The sequence below is a fragment of the Chelonia mydas genome, chromosome 24 (genome assembly GCF_015237465.2).
Source record: "Chelonia mydas isolate rCheMyd1 chromosome 24, rCheMyd1.pri.v2, whole genome shotgun sequence".
Lineage (NCBI taxonomy): Eukaryota > Metazoa > Chordata > Testudines > Cheloniidae > Chelonia > Chelonia mydas.
In genome coordinates this window covers 7,767,095-7,790,196 of record NC_051264.2, presented here as the reverse complement: position 1 = coordinate 7,790,196, position 23,102 = coordinate 7,767,095, and the positions used below count along the sequence as shown (strand labels likewise).

General features: G+C 45.3%; 1 protein-coding gene across 7 annotated transcripts in view; it reads left to right on the top strand.

Moving 5' to 3' along the window:
• Positions 1-23,102, top strand: part of ARNT (aryl hydrocarbon receptor nuclear translocator) — a 48,490-nt gene that overhangs the window by 10,527 nt on the left and 14,861 nt on the right. For 4 of the 7 annotated variants that reach the window (XM_037882642.2, XM_037882640.2, XM_043535012.1 and 1 more), the window contains exons 2-12: positions 4,631-4,742; positions 6,920-6,973; positions 9,483-9,527; positions 13,327-13,371; positions 15,586-15,799; positions 15,958-16,171; positions 16,915-17,014; positions 17,629-17,694; positions 18,995-19,080; positions 19,633-19,709; positions 20,403-20,537. In XM_037882642.2, coding sequence (XP_037738570.1) covers positions 4,631-4,742; positions 6,920-6,973; positions 9,483-9,527; positions 13,327-13,371; positions 15,586-15,799; positions 15,958-16,171; positions 16,915-17,014; positions 17,629-17,694; positions 18,995-19,080; positions 19,633-19,709; positions 20,403-20,537 — 1,148 coding nt within the window. The remainder of the gene's footprint in view (positions 1-4,630; positions 4,743-6,919; positions 6,974-9,482; positions 9,528-13,326; positions 13,372-15,585; positions 15,800-15,957; positions 16,172-16,914; positions 17,015-17,628; positions 17,695-18,994; positions 19,081-19,632; positions 19,710-20,402; positions 20,538-23,102) is intronic. The other 3 variants (XM_037882643.2, XM_037882641.2, XM_043535013.1) reach the window with 1 other exon arrangement.

Below are 23,102 nucleotides of genomic sequence, written 5' to 3'. Positions count from 1 at the left end.
ATAATCCAAGTTTAACCAGAGCGTCTTGGGGGGGGGGGGGGGGGGGGGGGGGGGGGTTTGCAGGAAAAAAAACACAAGGGGAGACAGGCTACCTTGCATAATGACTTAGCCACTCCCAGTCTCTATTCAAGCCCAAATTAATAGTATCCAATTTGCAAATGAATTCCAATTCAGCAGTTTCTCGCTGGAGTCTGGATTTGAAGTTTTTTTGCTTTAAGATAGCGACCCTCATGTCTGTGATTGCGTGACCAGAGAGATTGAAGTGTTCTCCGACTGGTTTATGAATGTTATAATTCTTGACATCTGATTTGTGTCCATTTATTCTTTTACGTAGAGACTGTCCAGTTTGACCAATGTACATGGCAGAGGGGCATTGCTGGCACATGATGGCATATATCACATTGGTGGATGTGCAGGTGAACGAGCCTCTGATAGTGTGGCTGATGTTGTTAGGCCCTGTGATGGTGTCCCCTGAATAGATATGTGGGCACAGTTGGCAACGGGCTTTGTTGCAAGGATAGGTTCCTGGGCTAGTGGTTCTGTTGTGTGGTATGTGGTTGTTGGTGAGTATTCGCTTCAGGTTGGGGGGCTGTCTGTAGGCAAGGACTGGCCTTTCTCCCAAGATTTGTGAGAGTGTTGGGTCATCCTTCAGGATAGGTTGTAGATCCTTAATAATGCGTTGGAGGGGTTTTAGTTGGGGGCTGAAGGTGACGGCTAGTGGCGTTCTGTTATTTTCTTTGTTAGGCCTGTCCTGTAGTAGGTGACTTCTGGGAACTCTTCTGGCTCTATCAATCTGTTTCTTCACTTCCGCAGGTGGGTATTGTAGTTGTAAGAATGCTTGATAGAGATCTTGTAGGTGTTTGTCTCTGTCTGAGGGGTTGGAGCAAATGCGGTTGTATCGCAGAGCTTGGCTGTAGACGATGGATCGTGTGGTGTGGTCAGGGTGAAAGCTGGAGGCATGTAGGTAGGAATAGCGGTCAGTAGGTTTCTGGTATAGGGTGGTGTTGATGTGACCATCGTTTATTAGCACTGTAGTGTCCAGGAAGTGGATCTCTTGTGTGGACTGGACCAGGCTGAGGTTGATGGTGGGATGGAAATTGTTGAAATCATGGTGGAATTCCTCAAGGGCTTCTTTTCCATGGGTCCAGATGATGAAGATGTCATCAATATAGCGCAAGTAAAGTAGGGGCGTTAGGGGACGAGAGCTGAGGAAGCGTTGTTCTAAATCAGCCATAACCAACTTTCCACACAAACTTCCTCGTGGCTGGATTTTACTAAAACTAGACAAGCCATTTACAACGCACACTTTACTTCTCTACAAAAGAAAAAGGACACTAAACTTTCTAAACTACTACAGGCTACAAGGGGCCACAGCAATGGTTCCCTCAACCCACCCAGCAATATTGTTAATCTATCCAACTATACTCTCAGCCCAGCAGAAGCTGCTGTCCTATCTCGGGGTCTCTCCTTCTGCCCCTCCACCCCCTCGAACATGATACAGTTCTGTGGTGACCTAGAATCCTATTTTCGACGTCTCCGACTCAAGGAATATTTCCAAAATACCTCTGAACAACATAATGATCCACAGAGGCCTGCCTACCAACATTACAAAAAGAAGGATTCTAGGTGGACTCCACCTGAAGGTCGAAACAGCAGACTGGACTTCTACATAGAGTGCTTCCGCCGACGTGCACGGGCTGAAATTGTGGAAAAGCAGCATCACTTGCCCCATAACCTCAGCCGTGCAGAACACAATGCCATCCACAGCCTCAGAAACAACTCTGACATCATAATCAAAAAGGCTGACAAAGGAGGTGCTGTTGTCATCATGAATAGGTCGGAATATGAACAAGAGGCTGCTCGGCAGCTCTCCAACACCACTTTCTACAAGCCATTACCCTCTGATCCACTGAGAGTTACCAAAAGCATCTACAGCATTTGCTCAAGAAACTTCCTGAAAAAGCACAAGATCAAATCCGCACAGACACACCCCTGAAACCCCGACCTGGGATATTCTATCTACTACCCAAGATCCATAAACCTGGAAATCCTGGGCGCCCCATCATCTCAGGCATTGGCACCCTGACAGCAGGATTGTCCGGCTATGTAGACTCACTCCTCAGGCCCTACGCTACCAGCACTCCCAGCTACCTTCGAGACACCACTGACTTCCTGAGGAAACTACAATCCATTGGTGATCTTCCTGATAACACCATCCTGGCCACTATGGATGTAGAAGCCCTCTACACCAACATTCCACACAAAGATGGACTACAAGCCATCAAGAACACTATCCCCGATAATGTCACGGCTAACCTGGTGGCTGAACTTTGTGACTTTGTCCTTACCCATAACTATTTTACATTTGGGGACAATGTATACCTTCAGATCAGCGGCACTGCTATGGGTACCCGCATGGCCCCACAGTATGCCAACATTTTTATGGCTGATTTAGAACAACGCTTCCTCAGCTCTCGTCCCCTAACGCCCCTACTTTACTTGCGCTATATTGATGACATCTTCATCATCTGGACCCATGGAAAAGAAGCCCTTGAGGAATTCCACCATGATTTCAACAATTTCCATCCCACCATCAACCTCAGCCTGGTCCAGTCCACACAAGAGATCCACTTCCTGGACACTACAGTGCTAATAAACGATGGTCACATCAACACCACCCTATACCGGAAACCTACTGACCGCTATTCCTACCTACATGCCTCCAGCTTTCACCCTGACCACACCACACGATCCATCGTCTACAGCCAAGCTCTGCGATACAACCGCATTTGCTCCAACCCCTCAGACAGAGACAAACACCTACAAGATCTCTATCAAGCATTCTTACAACTACAATACCCACCTGCGGAAGTGAAGAAACAGATTGATAGAGCCAGAAGAGTTCCCAGAAGTCACCTACTACAGGACAGGCCTAACAAAGAAAATAACAGAACGCCACTAGCCGTCACCTTCAGCCCCCAACTAAAACCCCTCCAACGCATTATTAAGGATCTACAACCTATCCTGAAGGATGACCCAACACTCTCACAAATCTTGGGAGAAAGGCCAGTCCTTGCCTACAGACAGCCCCCCAACCTGAAGCGAATACTCACCAACAACCACATACCACACAACAGAACCACTAGCCCAGGAACCTATCCTTGCAACAAAGCCCGTTGCCAACTGTGCCCACATATCTATTCAGGGGACACCATCACAGGGCCTAACAACATCAGCCACACTATCAGAGGCTCGTTCACCTGCACATCCACCAATGTGATATATGCCATCATGTGCCAGCAATGCCCCTCTGCCATGTACATTGGTCAAACTGGACAGTCTCTACGTAAAAGAATAAATGGACACAAATCAGATGTCAAGAATTATAACATTCATAAACCAGTCGGAGAACACTTCAATCTCTCTGGTCACGCAATCACAGACATGAGGGTCGCTATCTTAAAGCAAAAAAACTTCAAATCCAGACTCCAGCGAGAAACTGCTGAATTGGAATTCATTTGCAAATTGGATACTATTAATTTGGGCTTGAATAGAGACTGGGAGTGGCTAAGTCATTATGCAAGGTAGCCTGTCTCCCCTTGTGTTTTTTTTCCTGCAAACCCCCCCCCCCCCCCCCCCCCCCCAAGACGCTCTGGTTAAACTTGGATTATTGCTGTGCACATTGTAAGATGAGCTGTTGCCAGCAGGAGAATGAGTTTGTGTGTGTGGTTTTTGGAAAAGGGGGGGTGTGTGTGTGGGGGGTGAGAAAACCTGGATTAGTGCTGGAGGTGACCCACCTTGATTATCATGCGCATTATAAAGAGGGGTTTCAAAGGGGGATGGGCTGTTGCCAGCAGGAGAGTGAATTTGTGTGTGTGTGGGGGGGGGGGGGGGGGGGGGGGGAAGGGTGAGAAAACCTGGATTTGTGCTGGAAATGGCTCTACTTGAGGATCACTTTAGATAAGCTGTTGCCAGCGGGGGAGTGAGGTGGGAGGAAGTTTTGTTTCATGGTCTCTGTGTGTATATAATGTCTTCTGCAGTTTCCACGATATGCTATGCATCCGATGAAGTGAGCTGTAGCTCACGAAAGCTCATGCTCAAATAAACTGGTTAGTCTCTAAGGTGCCACAAGTACTCCTTTTCTCCTTATGAAGTAGTGTCCATAAGAAAACTGGATGAAAATGTACTTCCTAGTGCCAGCTCTAACATGAGTTTGATTCTTTCCCCAATTGTATTAATCATTTTAGTAGCTCACAGCTTTCTTTTCCTCTCCCTTCTGCATACCAGAGTGGGGCCAACTAGCATTTGAAGTCAGTCTCTGCTTCCATCCATGACCACACCAAGCTCCTCCTCCTCCTTAAAAGGAGCACATCTTTTAGTTTAAGGATCTGAGCTTTTGATCTTATGAAAACAGCGTGTGCTTAGAGCTTGAAATGTACCCTTAATACAGGCTTTGGAGAGGAGAGCTAGATGAGAATCCAACTTGCACGTTGTATAAAGTCTACCCATTTAAATAGATTATGGACTTAACTGCATTGGGGCTTTGATTTAATCACTTCTAATGGATAACACGCTTCAAAATCTGAAACATAGCGGGACTTGGCATCATTGCTTTTTCTCTCCTGCTCAGAAATGGCATCGGATGTTCCCTCTTTGGGTGCAGCAGTTGCTTCTGGGAACCCTGGACCTGGTACGCAGGCTGGAGTAGCCATTGTCCAGAGAACAAACAAGAGACGACCAGGGTAAGTTGTAATAACTAAAAACCCAGTAAGCTCCTTGAGACAGTGTCTGCTCCTTTGCAGAGCAGTTTGTGTAACGTAGCAAGGAGTGGTCAGCCTTGTAATGAGGCAACTTCCTTTCCTCTGAAAGGATTTAACTATGCTGGAGCCGCGACGACACAGCCACGTTAAAGTGCTGCCACGGCAGAGCTTTAACGTCGGTTGTGTAGACATACCCTTAGTCTATTTATCTTGTTGTCTTTTATGCAAACCATATCCCCAAATGCCCTAAGTTAGCATGATTCGAGTTAAAGGGTACGGTCAAAAGAAGGTGAGTTTCACGACAAAAGAGAAAAGATGTCTTCAGCCAAGGCTGGGAATGACATGGGGGTCACTGAAGCACAGATATAAGGAGTCTGCTCCAAAATATGGTAGCTGCAAAGGAGAAAACACTTCTGCTGGTGCAGAGGCTGAGGCTGTGGGAAGGAATGGAGAATGCCAGTGGATCAGTAATGCTCCTGCAACGCCTTTCTGCTGAGACTCTGTAGGGAGAGGTTTATTATAGAGGTAGTGCTTGCACTGCAGTTTTGTTTTGCTAAAATACCTTTGCAAGTTGCAGGGACAGGGAAAGAACACTTGAATAGTTTCTCTTAAAATGCCAATTGCTGGTAAAATCCTCTTATTTTCAAGCTGACTAAAACGTTCCCCTACCAGCTTTGCTCTACGGCTCCAGCACAGGTCCCTCCCACTCTGCCTCCTACTTGTTCCTTGCATTTTATTTACAGACTCGTATGCAGCTGAGCTGGTTCTATATACTAGGTTCCAACTTGAAACGAAGCAAAGTGACAACTCTCTTCCCCCTCCTATGCACACACAAAGTGGTTACAGTAAAAATGTTGGCCCGCGTCTAACGTAGTGATACCGTCTAATATCACTAAGAATACAAACTGTACAGTTCAGACTTCACTAACTCGTTTTGTTTTCCTTTTTTAAACTAAGGGAAACATGACTATTTTAAAGTTGCAAAAAACAAATTCTCCAGTTGGAGACTGCCACTTGGATCAGATCAGGTGCCTGGTGTGGGGGGTGCCGGGAGCGATCTGCTTTATCAGATCACTCACTGTTCTGAATCACCCACAATACGTAGAAACCAAGGTTAACGCATAGAATCATAGAATATCAGGGTTGGAAGGGACCTCAGGAGGTCATCTAGTCCAACCCCCTGCTCAAAGCAGGACCAGTCCCCAACTAAATCATCCCAGCCAGGGCTTTGTCAAGCTGGGCCTTAAAAACTTCTAAGGAAGGAGGTTCCACCACCTCCCTAGGTAACGCATTCCAGTGTTTCACCACCCTCCTCGTGAAAACGTTTTTCTTAATATCCAACCTAAACCTCCCCCACTGCAACTTGAGACCATTACTCGTCGTTCTGTTATCTGCTACCACTGAGAACAGTCTAGATCCCTCCTCTCTGGAACCCCCTTTCAGGTAGTTGAAAGCAGCTATCAAATCCCCCCTCATTCTTCTCTTCCGCAGACTAAACAATCCCAGTTCCCTCAGCCTCTCCTCATAAAGCATGTGTTCCAGTCCCCTAATCATTTTTGTTGCCCTCTGCTGGACGTTTTCCAATTTTTCCACATCCTTCTTGTAGTGTGGGGCCCAAAACTGGACACAGTACTCCAGATGAGACCTCATCAATGTCGAATAGAGGGGAACGATCCCGTCCCTCTATCTGCTGGCAATGCCCCTACTTACACATCCCAAAATGCCATTGGCCTTCTTGGCAACAAGGGCACACTGTTGACTCATATCCAGCTTCTCGTCCACTGTAACCCCTAGGTCCTTTTCTGCAGAACTGTTGCCTAGCCATTCGGTCCCTAGTCTGTAACGGTGCATGGGATTCTTCCATCCTAAGTGCAGGACTCTGCGCTTGTCCTTGTTGCATGGCGAAGGTGATCTCATGCCAAATGGCCTTCCGCACCATTGCACGCTCCATTTCTGACAAGTGCATATGGGAAGCCCCCTGTCCGAATTTCCTGGCTCTTCTCAGTGGTTACAGTAATGTCGGGTTGTTTTTAATATCAGTTTCAAACAAATTCTGCATCGTTCCAAGGTGCAGGTTGCAGGGCTGACACTGGATAACCAGCCTGAAAGGAGAAACCATCTCTGATAATGGTTGATCTTCTCCTGCTTCTGTTTTTCAGGCTTGATTTTGATGATGATGATGATGATGATGAAGGGAACAATAAATTCCTCAGGTGAGGCTGCTCTTTCCATTCATACGCTCGTTAAAATATACAAAACTTATGGTAAAACATGAGGTGAAAACACTTTGCACAGGATGCAAGCATGGGATGGCTTCCCTCCCAGCACTGGTGGGAGTGGGGTTGACCCTCTTTGGAGGAAGGCACAGCAGCCCTCCTTGGGCAGGGGGATGATCTGCAGTAACACAAGGTCTGTTGGATGGGGGTGGGGAGAACACAAATGGTCAGCATCTAGGGTAAGCTAATCAAAGCAAGTAGACTCAGATAAAATGGTTTCTCTTCACACATCCCTGGTGTGCTAAAGCACTAGAGATCTCAGAACAGTATCTGTCCTCCTGCATCCTGGTATGGTATCATATCGAAACCCACTGGAGTGAGCCAAAGAGACAGCGTTAACTGTCTGGAAACTGGACTGGTGTATTCATTCACGCCATGCAGTGGTATTTGGGTAGCTTTCAGACAAGCAGACCAGATAGTGTCCTGTCATATGTTTGGTTGCTGTCCTCTGTGTTCGGGTATTCCTGCTAGAATGCCTAAAACAAAAATGTCTGCTAGTAGCGATTTTTGATGAGCCACGACAACACTGTTACTAGCTGTACAGTAATACATCACTTGGTTATTTCAGTTGATAAGGTTAAGTATGGAACTGCAGAAACATCCCTGCTGGTGTAACGAAGTGGCTAATGGGGGAAAGCAAATGTGATTTAACTCCTTTTAGATCTTTCAAAGGCGAGTTAAGCAGCTGTTCAGTGTTTCCTTTGGGAATACAAGTCCAGCCTAATAGCATGTTTCTCCTATAACAAGGTCAAACCCTTTCGCTAATGAGCAGAGTTTCCATTACTACCCTAGCAATTTGCCATTCAATCTATTGTACGGATGCTCTAGGTTCGCTTACAGCAGCCCCCTACTGCTGAGAACTCCCAGTGGCTGCAAACGTCCCTGTTTATCATAATCCATATGGAAGATTGGGAAGCCATGAAGATCTCGTGTAATTAGTCTGTAGTCCAGTTACATGGATTAGTTTTTTGGTTTAGACAACTCTAATGCAATTCTAGGATGCATTAGGCGAGGTATTTCCAGGAGATATCAGGAAGTGTTATTGCCAGCATACAAGGCACTGGTGAGACCTCTTCTGGAACACTGTGCTATTCTGGTCTCCCATGTTTTAGGAACATGAATTAGAACTGGAACCTGTAGCCCTTCTCTGCATGATCAGAGGAATGGAGAACTACCTGATGAGCGGAGACTTAAGGAACTTTACTTGTTTAGCCTAACAAAATGAAGGGTGGGGGAAGGTATGATTGCTCTCTATAAATACATCTGAGGGGTAAACACCAGGGAGGGAGAGGAGTTATTTAAGTTAAGGGCCAATGTTGGCACAAGAAGAAATGGATATAAACTGGCCATCAGTAACTTTAGGCTTGACATTAGATCAAGGTTTCTAACCATTAGAGGAGTGAAGTTCTGGAGTTGTCTTCCAAGGGGAGACGTGGGGTAAAAAACCCTAACTTGTTTTAAGACTGAGGGGTGCCTACAATGTCATATGGCCCATCCACGACTGCTGTTAGCAAGTATCTCCAACGGCCAGAGATGGGACACTAGAAGGCGAGGGCTCTGAGTTACTACAGAGAATTCTTTCCCAAATGTACGTCTGGTGGGTCTTGCCCACATGGTCAGGGTCTAAATGACTGCCATGTTTGGGGCCGGGAAGGAATTTCCCCCCAAGATTAGCCTGGCAGAGACCCTAGGGGATTTTTTTCATCTTCCTTTGCTGCATGGGTCACGGGTCGCTTGCTGGTTTGGGTAAAAGGTGGATTCTCTGTAATTTTAAGTCTTTTAAATCAAGATCTGAGGTCTTCAGTAACTCCAGCTAGAGGTTGTGGGCCTACCACAGGAGTGGGTGGGTGAGTTTCTGTGGCTTGCAATGTGCAGGAGATCAGACTAGATGATTGTGATGTTTCCTTTTGGCCTTAGAGTCTGAGTCTAATGAAGCTCAATATCCATATGTCAACTTTTCAATTTTTCCCAGGTTGCGTGGCATTTTGCTATGCAGTTTAATGCCATTTAGGCTTTGGAATGGCTAACAAGCATGACAATGGTTCCGGCTTCTTTATTTTTGTAGTGTATGTAGGATTTATCTACTGAATTCTAAGTCATTGACCTGATGAGGCTGTGGGAGAAACTGCATCTTCAGAGCATAATTTAAGCCATTTTACTTACGACTTTCAGGCAGTGAGAGGTGGGTGATCTTGGTATGAGCTCACTCTTCTGCGTCACATGGAAGAAATGTAACTAATAGGCTTATTAATCTCTAAGCACTTGGCAATGGGAAACAAAGCTCCCACTTCACTATGTCGGGTTGTAACTTGTATTCTACGTAACTGGGGTATTTTTGTTTCAGCGTCTGGCTCTCCCACACAATTTAATCAGCTTGTTACTTTATTGTTGAAAAGGAATGACATGTAAGTATTTTAAAACATTTTTTCCTTTTCCCCCCTCCTAGATGTGATGATGATCAGATGCCAAATGATAAAGAGAGATTTGCCAGGTAAGAATTCACAGTACTGTGGTCGATAACCCACAAGGTCATACTGCTTGTATCTAGGGCACCTCACCTACCTGTTAGTGCACGTAGGTGCACCCTTCTCTTTTTTTGTGTTTTTCTGAGGAAAGTCTACATCTTGCACCAGGGAAGCTAGAAATCCTGCAAAATTGCTTTAGAGCAGTTTGATTGTAAAGGTATCAAACTAATTCAGTGTCTCTCTTTTTTTGCGAATCTTCTCCTTGTTCAGCTGTCGATTAGGAGCCCCCAAATCTTGTAGAATCATAGAATATCAGGGTTGGAAGGGACCTCAGGAGATCATCTAGTCCAGTCCCCTGCTCAAAGCAGGACCAATCCCCAGTTTTTGCCCCCGATCCCTAAATGGCCCCCTCAAGGACCGAACTCACAACCCTGGGTTTAGCAGGCCAGTGCTCAAACCACTGAGCTATCCTTCCCCCCTAAAAATTGTATTTATAAAAATACAAGTGTGCAGCATGTTTGTAACAAACTGTACTTGTACAGTATTTCCTTTTCTGCCTGTACTATGCCTCCTGGGTGTTGCGTACTTGTATATTTTGTAAAGGAATTCTTCCAAAGTGGTGTGGATAAATGGGTTGGGTTGTTTTAGAGACCAGATAGTACAATAGCATTATTAGAGAACTCTTTGACCTTGAAGTTTGAGGGAAGTGTCTGGTAGTGTTGGTGCCGTAGCACTCTTTCCTCGACTACAGCTGAAGTCAGTGGGAGCTGAGGGCGTTGAACATCTTGCAGGAAGCTCTCTGCACCATCTAGAATTGGGCGCTGGCTCTGTTGTATTTCTCCGGTTGCCTTGGGCGCATTGAAGGGGCACCGCAGGCCTAGAATGAAGCTAATTTAAGCTGATTTGAAATGTTTAGTTTAAATGTTTTTTTAATGTGACTTCGTAATGTTGCTAAACGTTTGAGTTTTATGTATGTTCTGAATGCTGTCTCCAGTCCACATCTTCATTGTGAGAGTCCATTTTGTCTTCTGATTTTGCTAAACTCTTAGCCAAAATAAGCAACTCTAGAGCATTAGCATCAGTACATGCAATGACTTGTATTAAGCAACGAAATCATTCAGCTAGAGGTGGACCTGAACCAATGAATGCCCTAGATCTAAACGCTCCTGAACTTGGAGTTAAAATACAAACTTCAGGGCGTGGGGCTCGTCTCTGGGTACAAATTATGGCCATTACTCAGTGTCAGAACTGCTTGTATTCCTCAGGAGAGAAAGCAAAGGATGTTACTTGTGTTTATAAAGAATTTCCGTTCACCAAAATCGCTGTGGGCGAAGGGCCTTGCAGTGTGGTGGGTCGTGGATCTTGAGATTCGGGGGTGCAGAGGAGGCAGGAATGGTACTGAACCTTCCATAGGAAGCCCTTCTCAGGCAGAAGGACTATGTGTGTGCCAGTGTTGGGCCTCTGAAAGGGAAAAGGATTAAAAATGGTGTGCATGGGAGTGAGGCTTTGGCCCCTCACCCCTATTCAACTTCCTTGGGGAAGCGACAGTGTTCTGGCACTGGAGTTCTGTTGTCGCAGCAGCTCTGCATTCCCAGGTTTCTTTCCTAACTCCTTATTTCTGTGCGTTTACACTGGAGCGTCTTAATAACAAAAGTCTCAGCACGGAGAGCGAACACTCAACACCAGCCTCTTCAGGTCTGTTATGGGCAGATTAAGATAATGCTATGGGCTCAACCTCACTGGGCTTTTGTACTTTGAGTTAATTGCCAGTTCCCTTCAGTCAATGTTAACCAACCTGCACTGGCTAACCTGTGTTAAGACCTCTTTCCCTAATGTAAACCTGGCCTTGGTGGCTTTCGAAGAATCTTAAATATAATTTAAAAAAAAAAAAGGCAGAGTCTTTAAGCATTATTGATGCATAATGTAGCACATGTTCTCTTGGTATCATGTGTTGTGATATCCTAGGATTGCTCTACAGGGTCAGAACATTAGCGCTCGAGTTGTATATACTATTTCAGTCCCTGACCCTTCCCAGGAGTTGAGTTAACTCTATAATACTCCAAGCCAGTGGTGCAGTGTTGCACATGGGGTTGTCTGGAAATTCATCTTGACCCTCTGCATGCGATCAACTTACGCCCTGAAGTATGAGATCAGGTTCTCCTTATCTTGGCATACCCAGCTACAAATGTTAGCAGCGATGGACCTTCTAATTACCCAGGTTAAACCAAACAGCTACCGTCTTTAACCTCCACTCTTGTGGTTAAAAAATTAAACAAATAAAACAGTGGAGGCATTGAGGTTTAAAAGCAGCTAATGTGCAGGACCACTGTATCCAACATCATTCTGCATATCTTCAGCACTTAGTGTCTGTTCATTATTGATGTGTAAATAGATCCATTCTCTCCTGTACATGTTGACTGTCAGGCAGCCAGCAAGATAGCGAGTTACTTCAAGTGTAGAATAGGAGTTTTGCAAATACCTGGGTGTTACATTGATAAAGAGTAATCACACAGCAGCAATCTGTGTAGAATTGGAAACTCTTTCACTACTGGTGGAATGAAGAACGCAGTAAAGATTGGGGCTGGATAAAATATATATTTATACCACACATTTGATTGTGATACCCAGGGACTAAAGTCCTTTGTATCCGTGGAATTAACTTGCACCTATTTTGCCCATTAATCCATCTCTACTAGGACCTCTGAGCAGCTTTCATATGGTCACCATTTACCAGCAGAGAGTCTCTTCCCCACCCCTTCTTCCTCAAAGTATGTACTGAGTGAACCAGGGCTCGAAAGTCAAACATCAGCTGTTCAGTACAGGACTAATAACAGGTTTAAGGTCCAGTATATCACAGTTGGCCAGAAACTTAGATGCTCCACTCCAGAACCCTAGCTATGTTTGGAAGAGCATGCTTTTTTAATGCCTGGCAAGCAGTGGGAGATGAAACATAAGATGGTAGCTCCCTGACTTATGGAGAACATTTAGTATCTGAAAACTTACAAATGTAGCTTTTGAATCATTATGTGGTACCTAAAGCAACATGGTCTGAAGGACAGAGAGGGTTGGAAAAAATACTGGCAAACTTTTCAAAGTGTTCCCCCCTCCGCCCCCCCGACCTACTTTTCTCTAACAATGCTGTACAGGCATACATGTTGCTGTGATTATAAGGTTTCTGTAGGCCCCTTGTTTAGATGACTTGCACAGTACCTTTGTGGTTTCACTGCTCGTGCATAATGTGGTCGTCCCGAATGTCCCATCTCATCACACGGTGTCTGTGTATCTAACAGTGTTATAAACGGCATTTGTGTCTTGGTCTCTGACTCTCTTGGCATTTGTGGGTGTCCTTGTATGCAAAGTCTGAGTGTCTTTTGTCTAGCTCACCAGTATGTTAACACTACGAATCAACAGGCTGCGTGTATTGATTAAAAATACCTTCTTTCTCATTACTTAGGGAGGTAAGTGTATTTTAATGTGACTGAGAGTCAGGACTTCTGAGGGCTCTTCCCAGCTCTGCTGCTGATCTTCTGTGACCTTGGGCAAAATTATTTCTGTGCACCCCAGTTTACCCATCTGTAAAAATGAGTGTAACACTTGCCTACCTTATAGGCTTGCTTGATGTTTTCAGAGTGCTTTGAGACACTTTGATAGAAGGTGCTAGATGAGTGTATAAAGCAATCCATTTAATGACCTCCTTGTTTTGTGATCTGTTTTTATTACAGAACAGATGTATCTATAGGTTGGGTTTCCTAATACATCTTCCCATTTTTTCATTTCTTTAAACTTTTTTCCATTTTTAGCTTAGTTCACTAATTTTATTTTTAGGTCTGATGATGAGCAGAGTTCAGCGGATAAGGAAAGACTTGCCAGGTAGGTAGGAGAATGAAGTTTTCAAGCATGGCAAAGCAGAGTACTTCCTCTCCTTGATGTTTCTGCGGGCATCCCCACTTTGTTTTTTCCTTATCTGCTGCAATAAAGGACTTGAAACTGGACAGACTTCTGGAAATCTGTGCAAAAGTCAAACTTCAAGCTGTATTCTCCTTGTGAGAACATCTTGCAATACCCTCAAAAGAATTTGTTTGCATCCAAACCCAGGCAGCATGAAGACTGCAGGGCAGAACGTGGTTGGGCCAGTGCTTTCACAGATTACTGTAGCTCTGCTAACTTCAGCCTTGGCAAGTAAAACCTCTCCTGCTGGACTGAGAGATGCTAGGTGCAAGAATACTCAGTTTGTAAGCTCCTGCCATGTTGCGATGGTGCCTTTTACCACTGTATAAATAGATATCATAATTGCATTGGCCAGACTTCTTCTAAACGCAGTACCATGCCAAATACTGGTTTGGTATATGGCAAAACAGAACGGGCACTGTGCTGTAAAAGAGTTAAGATGTTTTTTTTAAAAATCTATGTTCTTGAGCAATCACTTCTCTTAAGTAATACACAGAATCATTACATGGGTTTGCATGTTTAGAGTTTGTCAAGGTTCTGGTTGCCTTATTACATGCTGTCTAAGAAGCAGAGACACCTTCTGGAAGTGCAGCATTTCATAGTTGAAATATTTCTGACCAGATAAGAAAGATGTTCAGTGGCTTAAAGGAGGACCCCTAAGTGTGTCTGTGGCGAAAGAGGGGCTCTTTAGCTGCTTGTGTAGACAGTAGAATGCAGTACTTCCAGGAGTCCTTGTTCTTCTTTAATTAAACAGTGACCCCACAATCTCTCGTTACGGCTGTCTTGCAAAATCCTTCTTGTTGGGAAGAGGCTTTTGCAATGGGGCAAGTAAAATATCATTGGTTGGTTTTTTTCCCCCCTCCTCCCCCCCCCCTCCCCCATTATCCTAATAGAAAAGGTAGGTGAGTAACACATGTCTGGGCAGGTAAATTTTCGTTGCAGCTATGGAAGGCTGAATTAAAGGTGAATGGGATATTCAAAGCACTGTGCCGAACGCTATTCCCCTTTCATCAAAAGGCAAATCCCTATTAAACAGCTGCATAAGCCTACGGTGATACTCCGTTTTTAAAATTTTTTTTTCCCTTTTTCGTCTATTGTATTTAGTTCGTTTTTACTGTTTCTTCCACTTGCTGTCATCCATCCAGTTTCATCTCCCATCGTGTGATTCCTTGCATCTGATCCACTCTCGTTGCACCGCTAACCAATCTTTCCTATAGGAAACCTGGCATTATGTTCTGGTTTGAAAAATCCACCTTCATAACCCAACTAAATTACACTTGGTCCATAAATGCAACATGATGTGAACACATGCTAGCCTCTACCCTGGGGGGGCCAATAGGGAATGTCCCCCAGGAGCGGACGGATTCCTGAGAGAGGCATGTTAAATCCACTAGTGGGATCAAATCAAGGAGCGTTAGTTGTAATGCATCTCTAGGAATCTGTACCGCTGCATTGGCGGTAATGTGGTGGGACACGAGGTACAGGTATGTGCGTCACAGGTAAGGACGGTGGGCCGCTTGTAGAGTTCACTTTGTTTTATACTAGGGATGAAATTGCCTCTCAAAAAAATTAGCAAGCCATAGTGCCTAATGGTCATATATCTGAAACTCCAGCAGTGGACAGAAATTACATTTACAACCACTCTACGGCCTCTTTATGTGTCCAACATGGTGAAAAAGGTGCCTTAGTGTAACTGAGAATCAGGCCTGTAGAATTTACTTATTTCAAAGGAGCATCACCACAGTAACTGTGTGGAAACCTATATTGCCATTGTGGGTTACTGGTTTTCTGCAGAGCTGTGTTCTTGAACAGCTGTAGAGAGCTTCCCGTGTTGAAGTAGCTTAGCCCTAACTTACTGTCCTTTGCAAGACTCCTTGAATAAATATAATTTAGAGCAAGGTGCTCTTGTGTTTGGCAAAGATGTCCTGGCTCTAGCTTCTCTCCCTTGCACTTGTTTTTCCCGTGTTCTTTCATGCATGCCCAGCATGGGAGGCTTTTGCAGCCCTTCTAACTTCTGAAGACCCTGGCGCATCTTTCAGTTTTTCGCTCCGGCCTGGCGGGAACCCAGGAAGGGTTGACGTGGCAAAAGAGCTGAGCCGTTTGGCTCTTCTAAGCTCTCCCCATCTGCTTTCCCAGGGAGAATCACAGCGAGATAGAGCGCAGGCGTAGGAACAAGATGACCGCCTACATCACGGAGCTGTCAGACATGGTACCCACCTGCAGCGCCCTGGCTCGCAAGCCTGACAAGCTGACTATCTTGCGTATGGCTGTGTCTCACATGAAGTCCTTGCGGGGCACTGGCAACACCTCCACCGATGGCACCTACAAACCCTCCTTTCTCACTGATCAGGTCTCTGCTTTTTTTGCTTCTAAGGAAAGATTGAAAGAACTCAATGTGTAACTCAGCCAGAGGGTGATTAATGTTGGGGAGACCTAAGAGCTTAAAGGTAGCTGGTGGGTGATGACTGTCTCGCCACTGGGTTAAGAATGTGTCTGTTCTGTATGCAGGAACTCAAACACTTGATTCTAGAAGCAGCCGATGGCTTTCTGTTCATAGTGTCTTGTGAGACCGGAAGGGTGGTATATGTCTCGGACTCGGTGACTCCCGTCCTGAACCAGCCGCAGTCCGAATGGTTCAGCAGCACCCTGTATGACCAAGTTCATCCTGATGACGTGGACAAACTGAGGGAGCAGCTCTCCACTTCGGAGAACGCTCTGACAGGTAAAGCAGCCTGCTGTGGAAACTCTGCCATGCTGACAATTCCCAGAATTTGTAGTGCGCCCATTGGCCTGGCGTGTGGGTGATCCTGCGAGGCTAGAACTGGATCGTTAACATTCCTGATAAGAGGAACAGACCACCCTGGGCCTCTAACAAAGATCCTGAGGATGCATCAGAAGATGCATATGGGCTGAATTTCCATTGTTCTCCTTGTTCATGGTGCCAAATCTGTTACCAGGAGGGGCATGCTACTACTCCCCTGTTAAAGCATTGAATCCCTCACTCCATCCGCAAATATGCATGAACATGTGACAGACACTAGCTTTCTATCTGAGAAGTGGATGGGATGCCAAGGAACTCTTGAACTCTTGCTCAAGCCGTTTGAGTGATGAGGCCTTTCCTTTTACCCCTCGAGCATCAGGGCTGACCATAATGCTGTCAGCTTCTGGAGCAGGGGACCAGCTTCTGGAGCAGGGGACCAGCTTCTGGAGCAGGGGACCAGCTTCTGGAGCAGGGGACCAGCTTCTGCAGGAAGATGCAGATCAAGAGCCAGTCTTTAGTTTCAGTGTCACGTGGGAATTATCCACTGCTGTGTCCTATTTTAAAGCTGGTTAAGTAATAGCTGCTGCTTAGGAAATTACGTGGTGCCTGGTGTGCTGTCTGGTGTATCCTGGTGATACTGAGTGACGATCCCAGAAGTTGTCCTGCAAAACAGCGTCACTTTGCTTGTCTTTTTTCCCCCTCAGGTCGAATCCTTGATCTAAAGACTGGGACAGTCAAGAAGGAAGGCCAGCAATCCATGAGAATGTGCATGGGCTCAAGGAGATCTTTCATATGTCGAATGAGGTAATACGGGGAATCCGATAGGAGATCTGGTTGCATGAGCCCCTGGCTAAACCTGCGAACTGGCTGCTTAACAAATATCGGAGCAGTTAAGCTTTTCTTTGGCTCTTTCAGCCTTCTCAGGTTCGATGAGATGGAAGGTGGCTCTGTAAAACCTGATTTCCGAATGGGGTTCAGCTGTAAAACAGACTCTTACTTTTCCCACCCTGTGTTAAGGGGATTGTACAGCTCTCCGAGATATAACCACAGGCAGCTCAGGAACTCCAGGCTCTGTTCGAGCTCTGCCATTGACTTGCTCTGACCTTGGGCAGGTCACCTAGCCCTCTGCTTCAGTAAAGTAGGGCTAGTTACCCACAAGGGGCGGTAGCGATGTCCGCTTCTCCTGCCGATGTAGCACTGGCTACACCGAAAAGTCAGCCGGTGTCATGGTATTGCTCAGGGGTGTGGATTTTTCACACTCCCGAGTGACATTGTTATACTGACGTAAGTTTGTAGTGTAGACCAGGGCTCAATTCATGTTTATAAAGCATTGTGGAATCTTGAATAAAAGGGCAAAGTGTCTTATTTAGTCTTTATCGTTGGGGTTTAAACTTTTTCCCCCCTCTTGACTGGTCCAGGTGTGGCAACAGCTCAGTGGATCCAGTCTCCATGAATAGGCTCAGCTTCATGAGGAACCGGTGCAGGTAAACTGCAGTGATCACATTTAAAGATGATATGTATGAGTCTCACACCACACTGAGTAACAAAGTTAAAAAAAAATACCTTAGAGCGGTGTGGGATGCGTGGTCCATAACGCATATGTGAGATGGTATAGCACAGCCTATTTGAGTGCTTCAGTACGTACGCTGTCAGTACAGAGAGACCTTAGCAATGCCACTTTCCACAAGACCCTGTTAATGTGCAGATTCAAGCTTCAAACCATCATTCTGTGCAGTGTATAGATTAAAGCTCCAGCGGTAGAGCACAGGTTGAGATTCTGTTCCCTTAGGCTTTAATATATTTTATATTTTGAAGACCATACTTTTAAAGGACATTAAGGCAGGCTCAGATGTCTTCAGTCCCTGGAAATTACAGCACATGAAATAGCTCATTGAGCATGCATCTGACCTTAAGAACATAAGACCGACCATACTGGGTCAGACCAGTGGTCTGTCTAGCCCAGAGTCCTGTCTTCTCACAGTGGCTGGAGCCAGATGCTCCAGAGAGAATGAATAGGACAGGGCAGATCTTCAGTGATCTATCCCCTGGCATCCAGTCCCAGCTTCCGGCAATCAGAGTCTCAGGCTTGGTCTGCACTACAGAGTTAGAGTAGCAGCCATGTTTGTCTGTATTCGCAGAAAGAAAAGGAGTACTAGTGGCACCTTAGAGACTAACAAATTTATTTGAGCATAAGTTTTCGTGAGCTACAGCTCACTTCATCGGATGCATTCACGAAGTGAGCTGTAGCTCACGAAAGCTTATGCTCAGATAAATTGGTTAGTCTCTAAGGTGCCACTAGTACTCCTTTTCTTCTTACTACAGAGTTTAGGTTGACCTAACTCTGTGTCTATATTACGACATCACTCCCGCCGATGTAAGTCACCCACTACCCCAGTCTAATACCTCCACCCCCATAAGAGGCATAGCACTTAGGGTGATGTAGTTAGGGCAGTGCAGTGTCTGTGTAGACACTGCATTATGTACATCACCTTTTGGCAGTCAGCCCCATGTGTGGCTCACAGCTCGGAACCCCTCGCCCCCCCCCTCGGCGCGCCCTGGGGCTGACAGCCCGAGCTGTTTGGGACACCCAGCGCATGGGGTTGCGTCCCTGACCACCTTGGCTAACGGCCATCGATGGATCTAAATTAGGTGTCATTGGGCATGTAGGCTCAGGGACTGCACTCCCTCCCTGTAGACCCTTCATTTCAGTTATTTAAAGAATCCAAAATGAGTTGAGCCTCTTAAACATATAAAGAATAATCTTAATTGTTTTGTCTTCTCTAGGAGTGGCTTGGGTGCAGTGAAAGATGGGGAGCCCCATTACGTGGTGGTGCACTGCACGGGGTATATAAAAGCCTGGCCCCCAGCGGGTAAGGAATTATGCCAGCTCCTTGAAATATTCAAGTTACCAAATCTGCTCTTAAGCCAGTGTGTGTTACCAGCATGTTCTTGTGTCCCTTCTGTGCATGCACCTCGCTTTCAGACCATGCATGTCTCTAAGCAGGGATGTTTGGAGACACATTTCAAAATCTATAGAGAACCAAAAAGGGTGCCGAACTCTGCTGAATCAGTTCCTATAGGTCTGGGGGTTTATAGAAGGATGGGATGTTCCTGGTTGTCGGGCAAGCAGGTCTCGCTTTCAGAACACAGTCCGCTAGAGAATCTGGGGCTGAAACTAGACTCCTTTCCTTTGACTTTCATATAACACTTCGAGTAAGTTGAAAACTGCACAGGCATTGAACATATTTTTAGCCTGTCAGTCCCTTTTGACTAAGAGAAAGTGATTGGCAACAACATAACAGTAAGGTGTGAAATATTGAAATCAGAGCTGCTTCTCTTGCTGCTTCCTCTGTGGAATTAGGGGCTTCTGGTTCGCTTGTCATGCTGTAATTTCTTAAACATTCTCTCGTCTTTTGTCTCAGGTGTCTCGTTACCAGACGATGACCCAGATGCTGGCCAGGGGAGCAAATTTTGTCTTGTGGCCATTGGCAGACTACAGGTGAGTAGAAACTTTGTCATTCAGTGGGAATGTGGTGATGCTGAGAATTAAACCACTTTCCTACTTTCTCTCCAAGGTCCTTGACCAGTATATTCTCTCCATACAGCCTGTCTGTGTTCCTTCCCACCCAGCCGTGTCATCTGTGGGTCTAGATAAAGCAAACACAAAACATCTCTGGAGAGTAAAACTGTCCGCAGCTCTGGTTTGCAAAGCCTACAGAAACTTAACTGTGGATTTCCCACAAGCCCAGCACAGCACTCTGAAACCTGCCAGGTGCATTCGGGGGACTGACATGCCAGCAAGTGCACTGAATACCTTCACAATTCCTACTCTCTATCTCATGCTGGCATCTCAACTCATGGGGGTGTTGTGAGCGTCACTGCCCTTTGGAAATGTGCAAATGGCTGTATAAATATTTAATTAGCCTTTGAATTGGGTATGGATTTACCTGGGCTCAGATGCAGCTTTATTCCACCTTTCTGACATACCTTATTAAATAGGAATGTCTCTATCTGCCACCTGTACCCCTCTAAGCAGCGATGCCTGCTTCATGGGTCAGCGGGAGAAAATTCTGTTCAACCAGGCTAAGCACCTATTGTATATGTTGGCTAGGAGGGCACGCTTGCACTTCTGAGTGGCTTTCTGTAAACCTGAAACCGAATCTAATGGTGCAAAATCTGTCTTGCTTTTCAGGTCACTAGCTCACCCAACTGCACAGACCTGAACAGCATTTGTCAGCCAACTGAGTTCATCTCCCGACACAACACCGAAGGCGTTTTCACCTTCGTAGATCACCGCTGCGTGGGTACAGTTGGCTACCAACCACAAGTGAGAAACGGTAGACGCTTCCCAATGTAGAGTGCTGCAATTCAAACCGGCTTCCCCTCCTCCTCGCTCCACATGTCATGGCTTCGGTTGTCTGATAGAACTGAGCTAAAACAAATTAGTGCTTAAGTATTGACCCAGCCATCAATTTCAGCTCCACTAGTTGCTTAGAAAACAGATGAAAGGTGACAAATCTGAGGAGCTGTCCCAGATTGAGGTGTCAATAGAGGAAGTTTTGAAACGCATCAATACATTAAACAGTAATAAGTCACCAGGACCAGGTGGTATTCACCCAAGCATTCTAAAGGAGCTAAAATATGAAATTGGAGAACTACTGACTCTGGTATGTCCCCTATCACTTAAATCAATTTCAGTACCAAACGACTGGAGGATCGCTAATGTGACACCAATTTGTAAAAGAGGCTCCAAGGGTGATCCTGCCAGTTACAGGCTGGTAAGACTAATTTCAATACCAGGCAAATTGGCTGAAACTATAGTAAAGAACAGAATTATCGAACACCTAGATAAACACGATTTGTTGGGGAAGAGTCAACACAGCTCTTCTAAAGGGAAATCATGCCTCACCAGTCTACTGGAATTTCTTTGAGGGTGTCAACAAAGACGTGGACAAGGGTGATCCAGTGGGTATAATGTACTTGGACTTTCAGAAAGTCTTTGACAAGGTCCCTTACCAAAGATTCGTAAGCAAAGTAAGCAGTCATGGGATAAGAGGGAAGGTCCTCTCGTGGATCAGTTACAGGTTGAAAGACAGGAAACAATGGTTAGGAATAAATGGTCAGTTTTCAGATTGGAGAGAGGTAAATAGCGGTGTCCCCCAGGAATCTGTACTGCGATCAGTGGTGTTCAACATGTTCATAAATGATCTGGAAAAAGGGGTGAACAGGGAGGTGGCAAAGTTTGCAGATGATACAAATTTACTCAAGATAGTTAAGTCCAAAGCAGACTGTGAAGAGTTACAAAGGATCTTACAAAACTGGGTGACTGGGCAACAGAATAGTAGATCAAATTCAGTGTTGATAAATGCAAAATAGTGCATATTGGAAAACATAATCCAACTGTATATACAAAATGGAGTCTAAATTAGCTGTTACCACTCGAGATCTTGGAGTTGTGGATAGTTCTCTGAAAACATCCACTTTGTATGCAGCGTCAGTTAAAAAAGTGAACAATGTCGGGAACCATTAGGAGAGGGATAGATAATAAGACAGTAAATATCATAATGCCACTCTATAAATCCCTGGTGTCATAAATATAAAGGGAAGGGTAACCACCTTTCTGTATACAGTGCTATAAAATCCCTCCTGGCCAGAGGCAACATCCTCTTACCTGTAAAGGGTTAAGAAGCTCAGCTAACCTGGGTGGCACCTGACCCAAAGGACCAATAAGGGGATAAGATACTTTCACATCTTGAGGGGGGGAAAGGTTTTTGTTTGTGCTCTTTGTTTACGTGGTGTTCTCTCTTGGGACTGAGAGAGGCCAAACAGAAATCCATCTTCTCCAATCCATCCTAATCCAAGTCTCCAATATTGCAACCAGCATAGGTAAGCCAGACAAGGCAGATTAGTTTATCTTTTGTTTTATGTGAATTTCCCCTGTGTTAAGAGGGAGGTTTATTCCTGTTTTCTGTAACTTTAAGGTTTTGCCCAGAGGAGGATCCTCTGTGTTTTGAATCTGAATACCCTGTAAAGTATTTTCCATCCTGATTTTACAGAGATGATTTTTACCTTTCTTTTTTTAATAAAACCCTTCTTTTAAGAACCTGACTGATTTTTCCATTGTTCCAAGATCCAGGGGTTTGGGTCTTTGATGATTTTGTAACCAATTGGTTAGGATATTATTCTCAAGCCTCCCCAGGAAAGGGGGTATGTAGTGCTTGGGGGGATATTTTGGTGGGAAGACGTCTCCAAGTGGGCTCTTTCCCTGTTCTTTGTTTAAAACGCTTGGTGGTGGCAGCATACTGTTCAAGAACAAGGCAAAGTTTGTACCTTGGGGAAGTTTTTAACCTAAGCTGGTAAGAATAAGCTTAGGGGGTCTTTCATGCGGGTCCCCACATCTGTACCCTAGAGTTCAGAGTGGGGAAGGAACCCTGACACATGATATGCCCACACCTTGAATGCTGAGTGCAGTTCTGGTCATCCCATCGCAAAAAATATATATTAGAAACGGGAAAACTACAGAGAAGGGCAACAAAAATGACGCCAGGGTGTGGAACAGCTTCTGTATGAGGCGAGATTAAAAAGACTGGGACTGTTCATCTTGAAAAAGAGGCGACCAAAGCGGGATAGGACGGAGGTCTGTAAAATCATGACCGGTATGGAGAAAGTGAAGAAGGAAGTGTTACTGACCTGTTCGTGTAACACAAGAACTGGGGTCACCCGATGAAATTAATAGGCAGCAGATTTAAAACAAAGGAAGTATTTCTTCACACAAGGCGCAGTCAACCTGTGGAACTCATTGCCAGGGGATGCTGTGAAGGCCAAAACTATAACTGAATTCAAAAGAAGAATTAGGAGGATAGGTCCATCAATGGTTATTAGCCAAGACGGT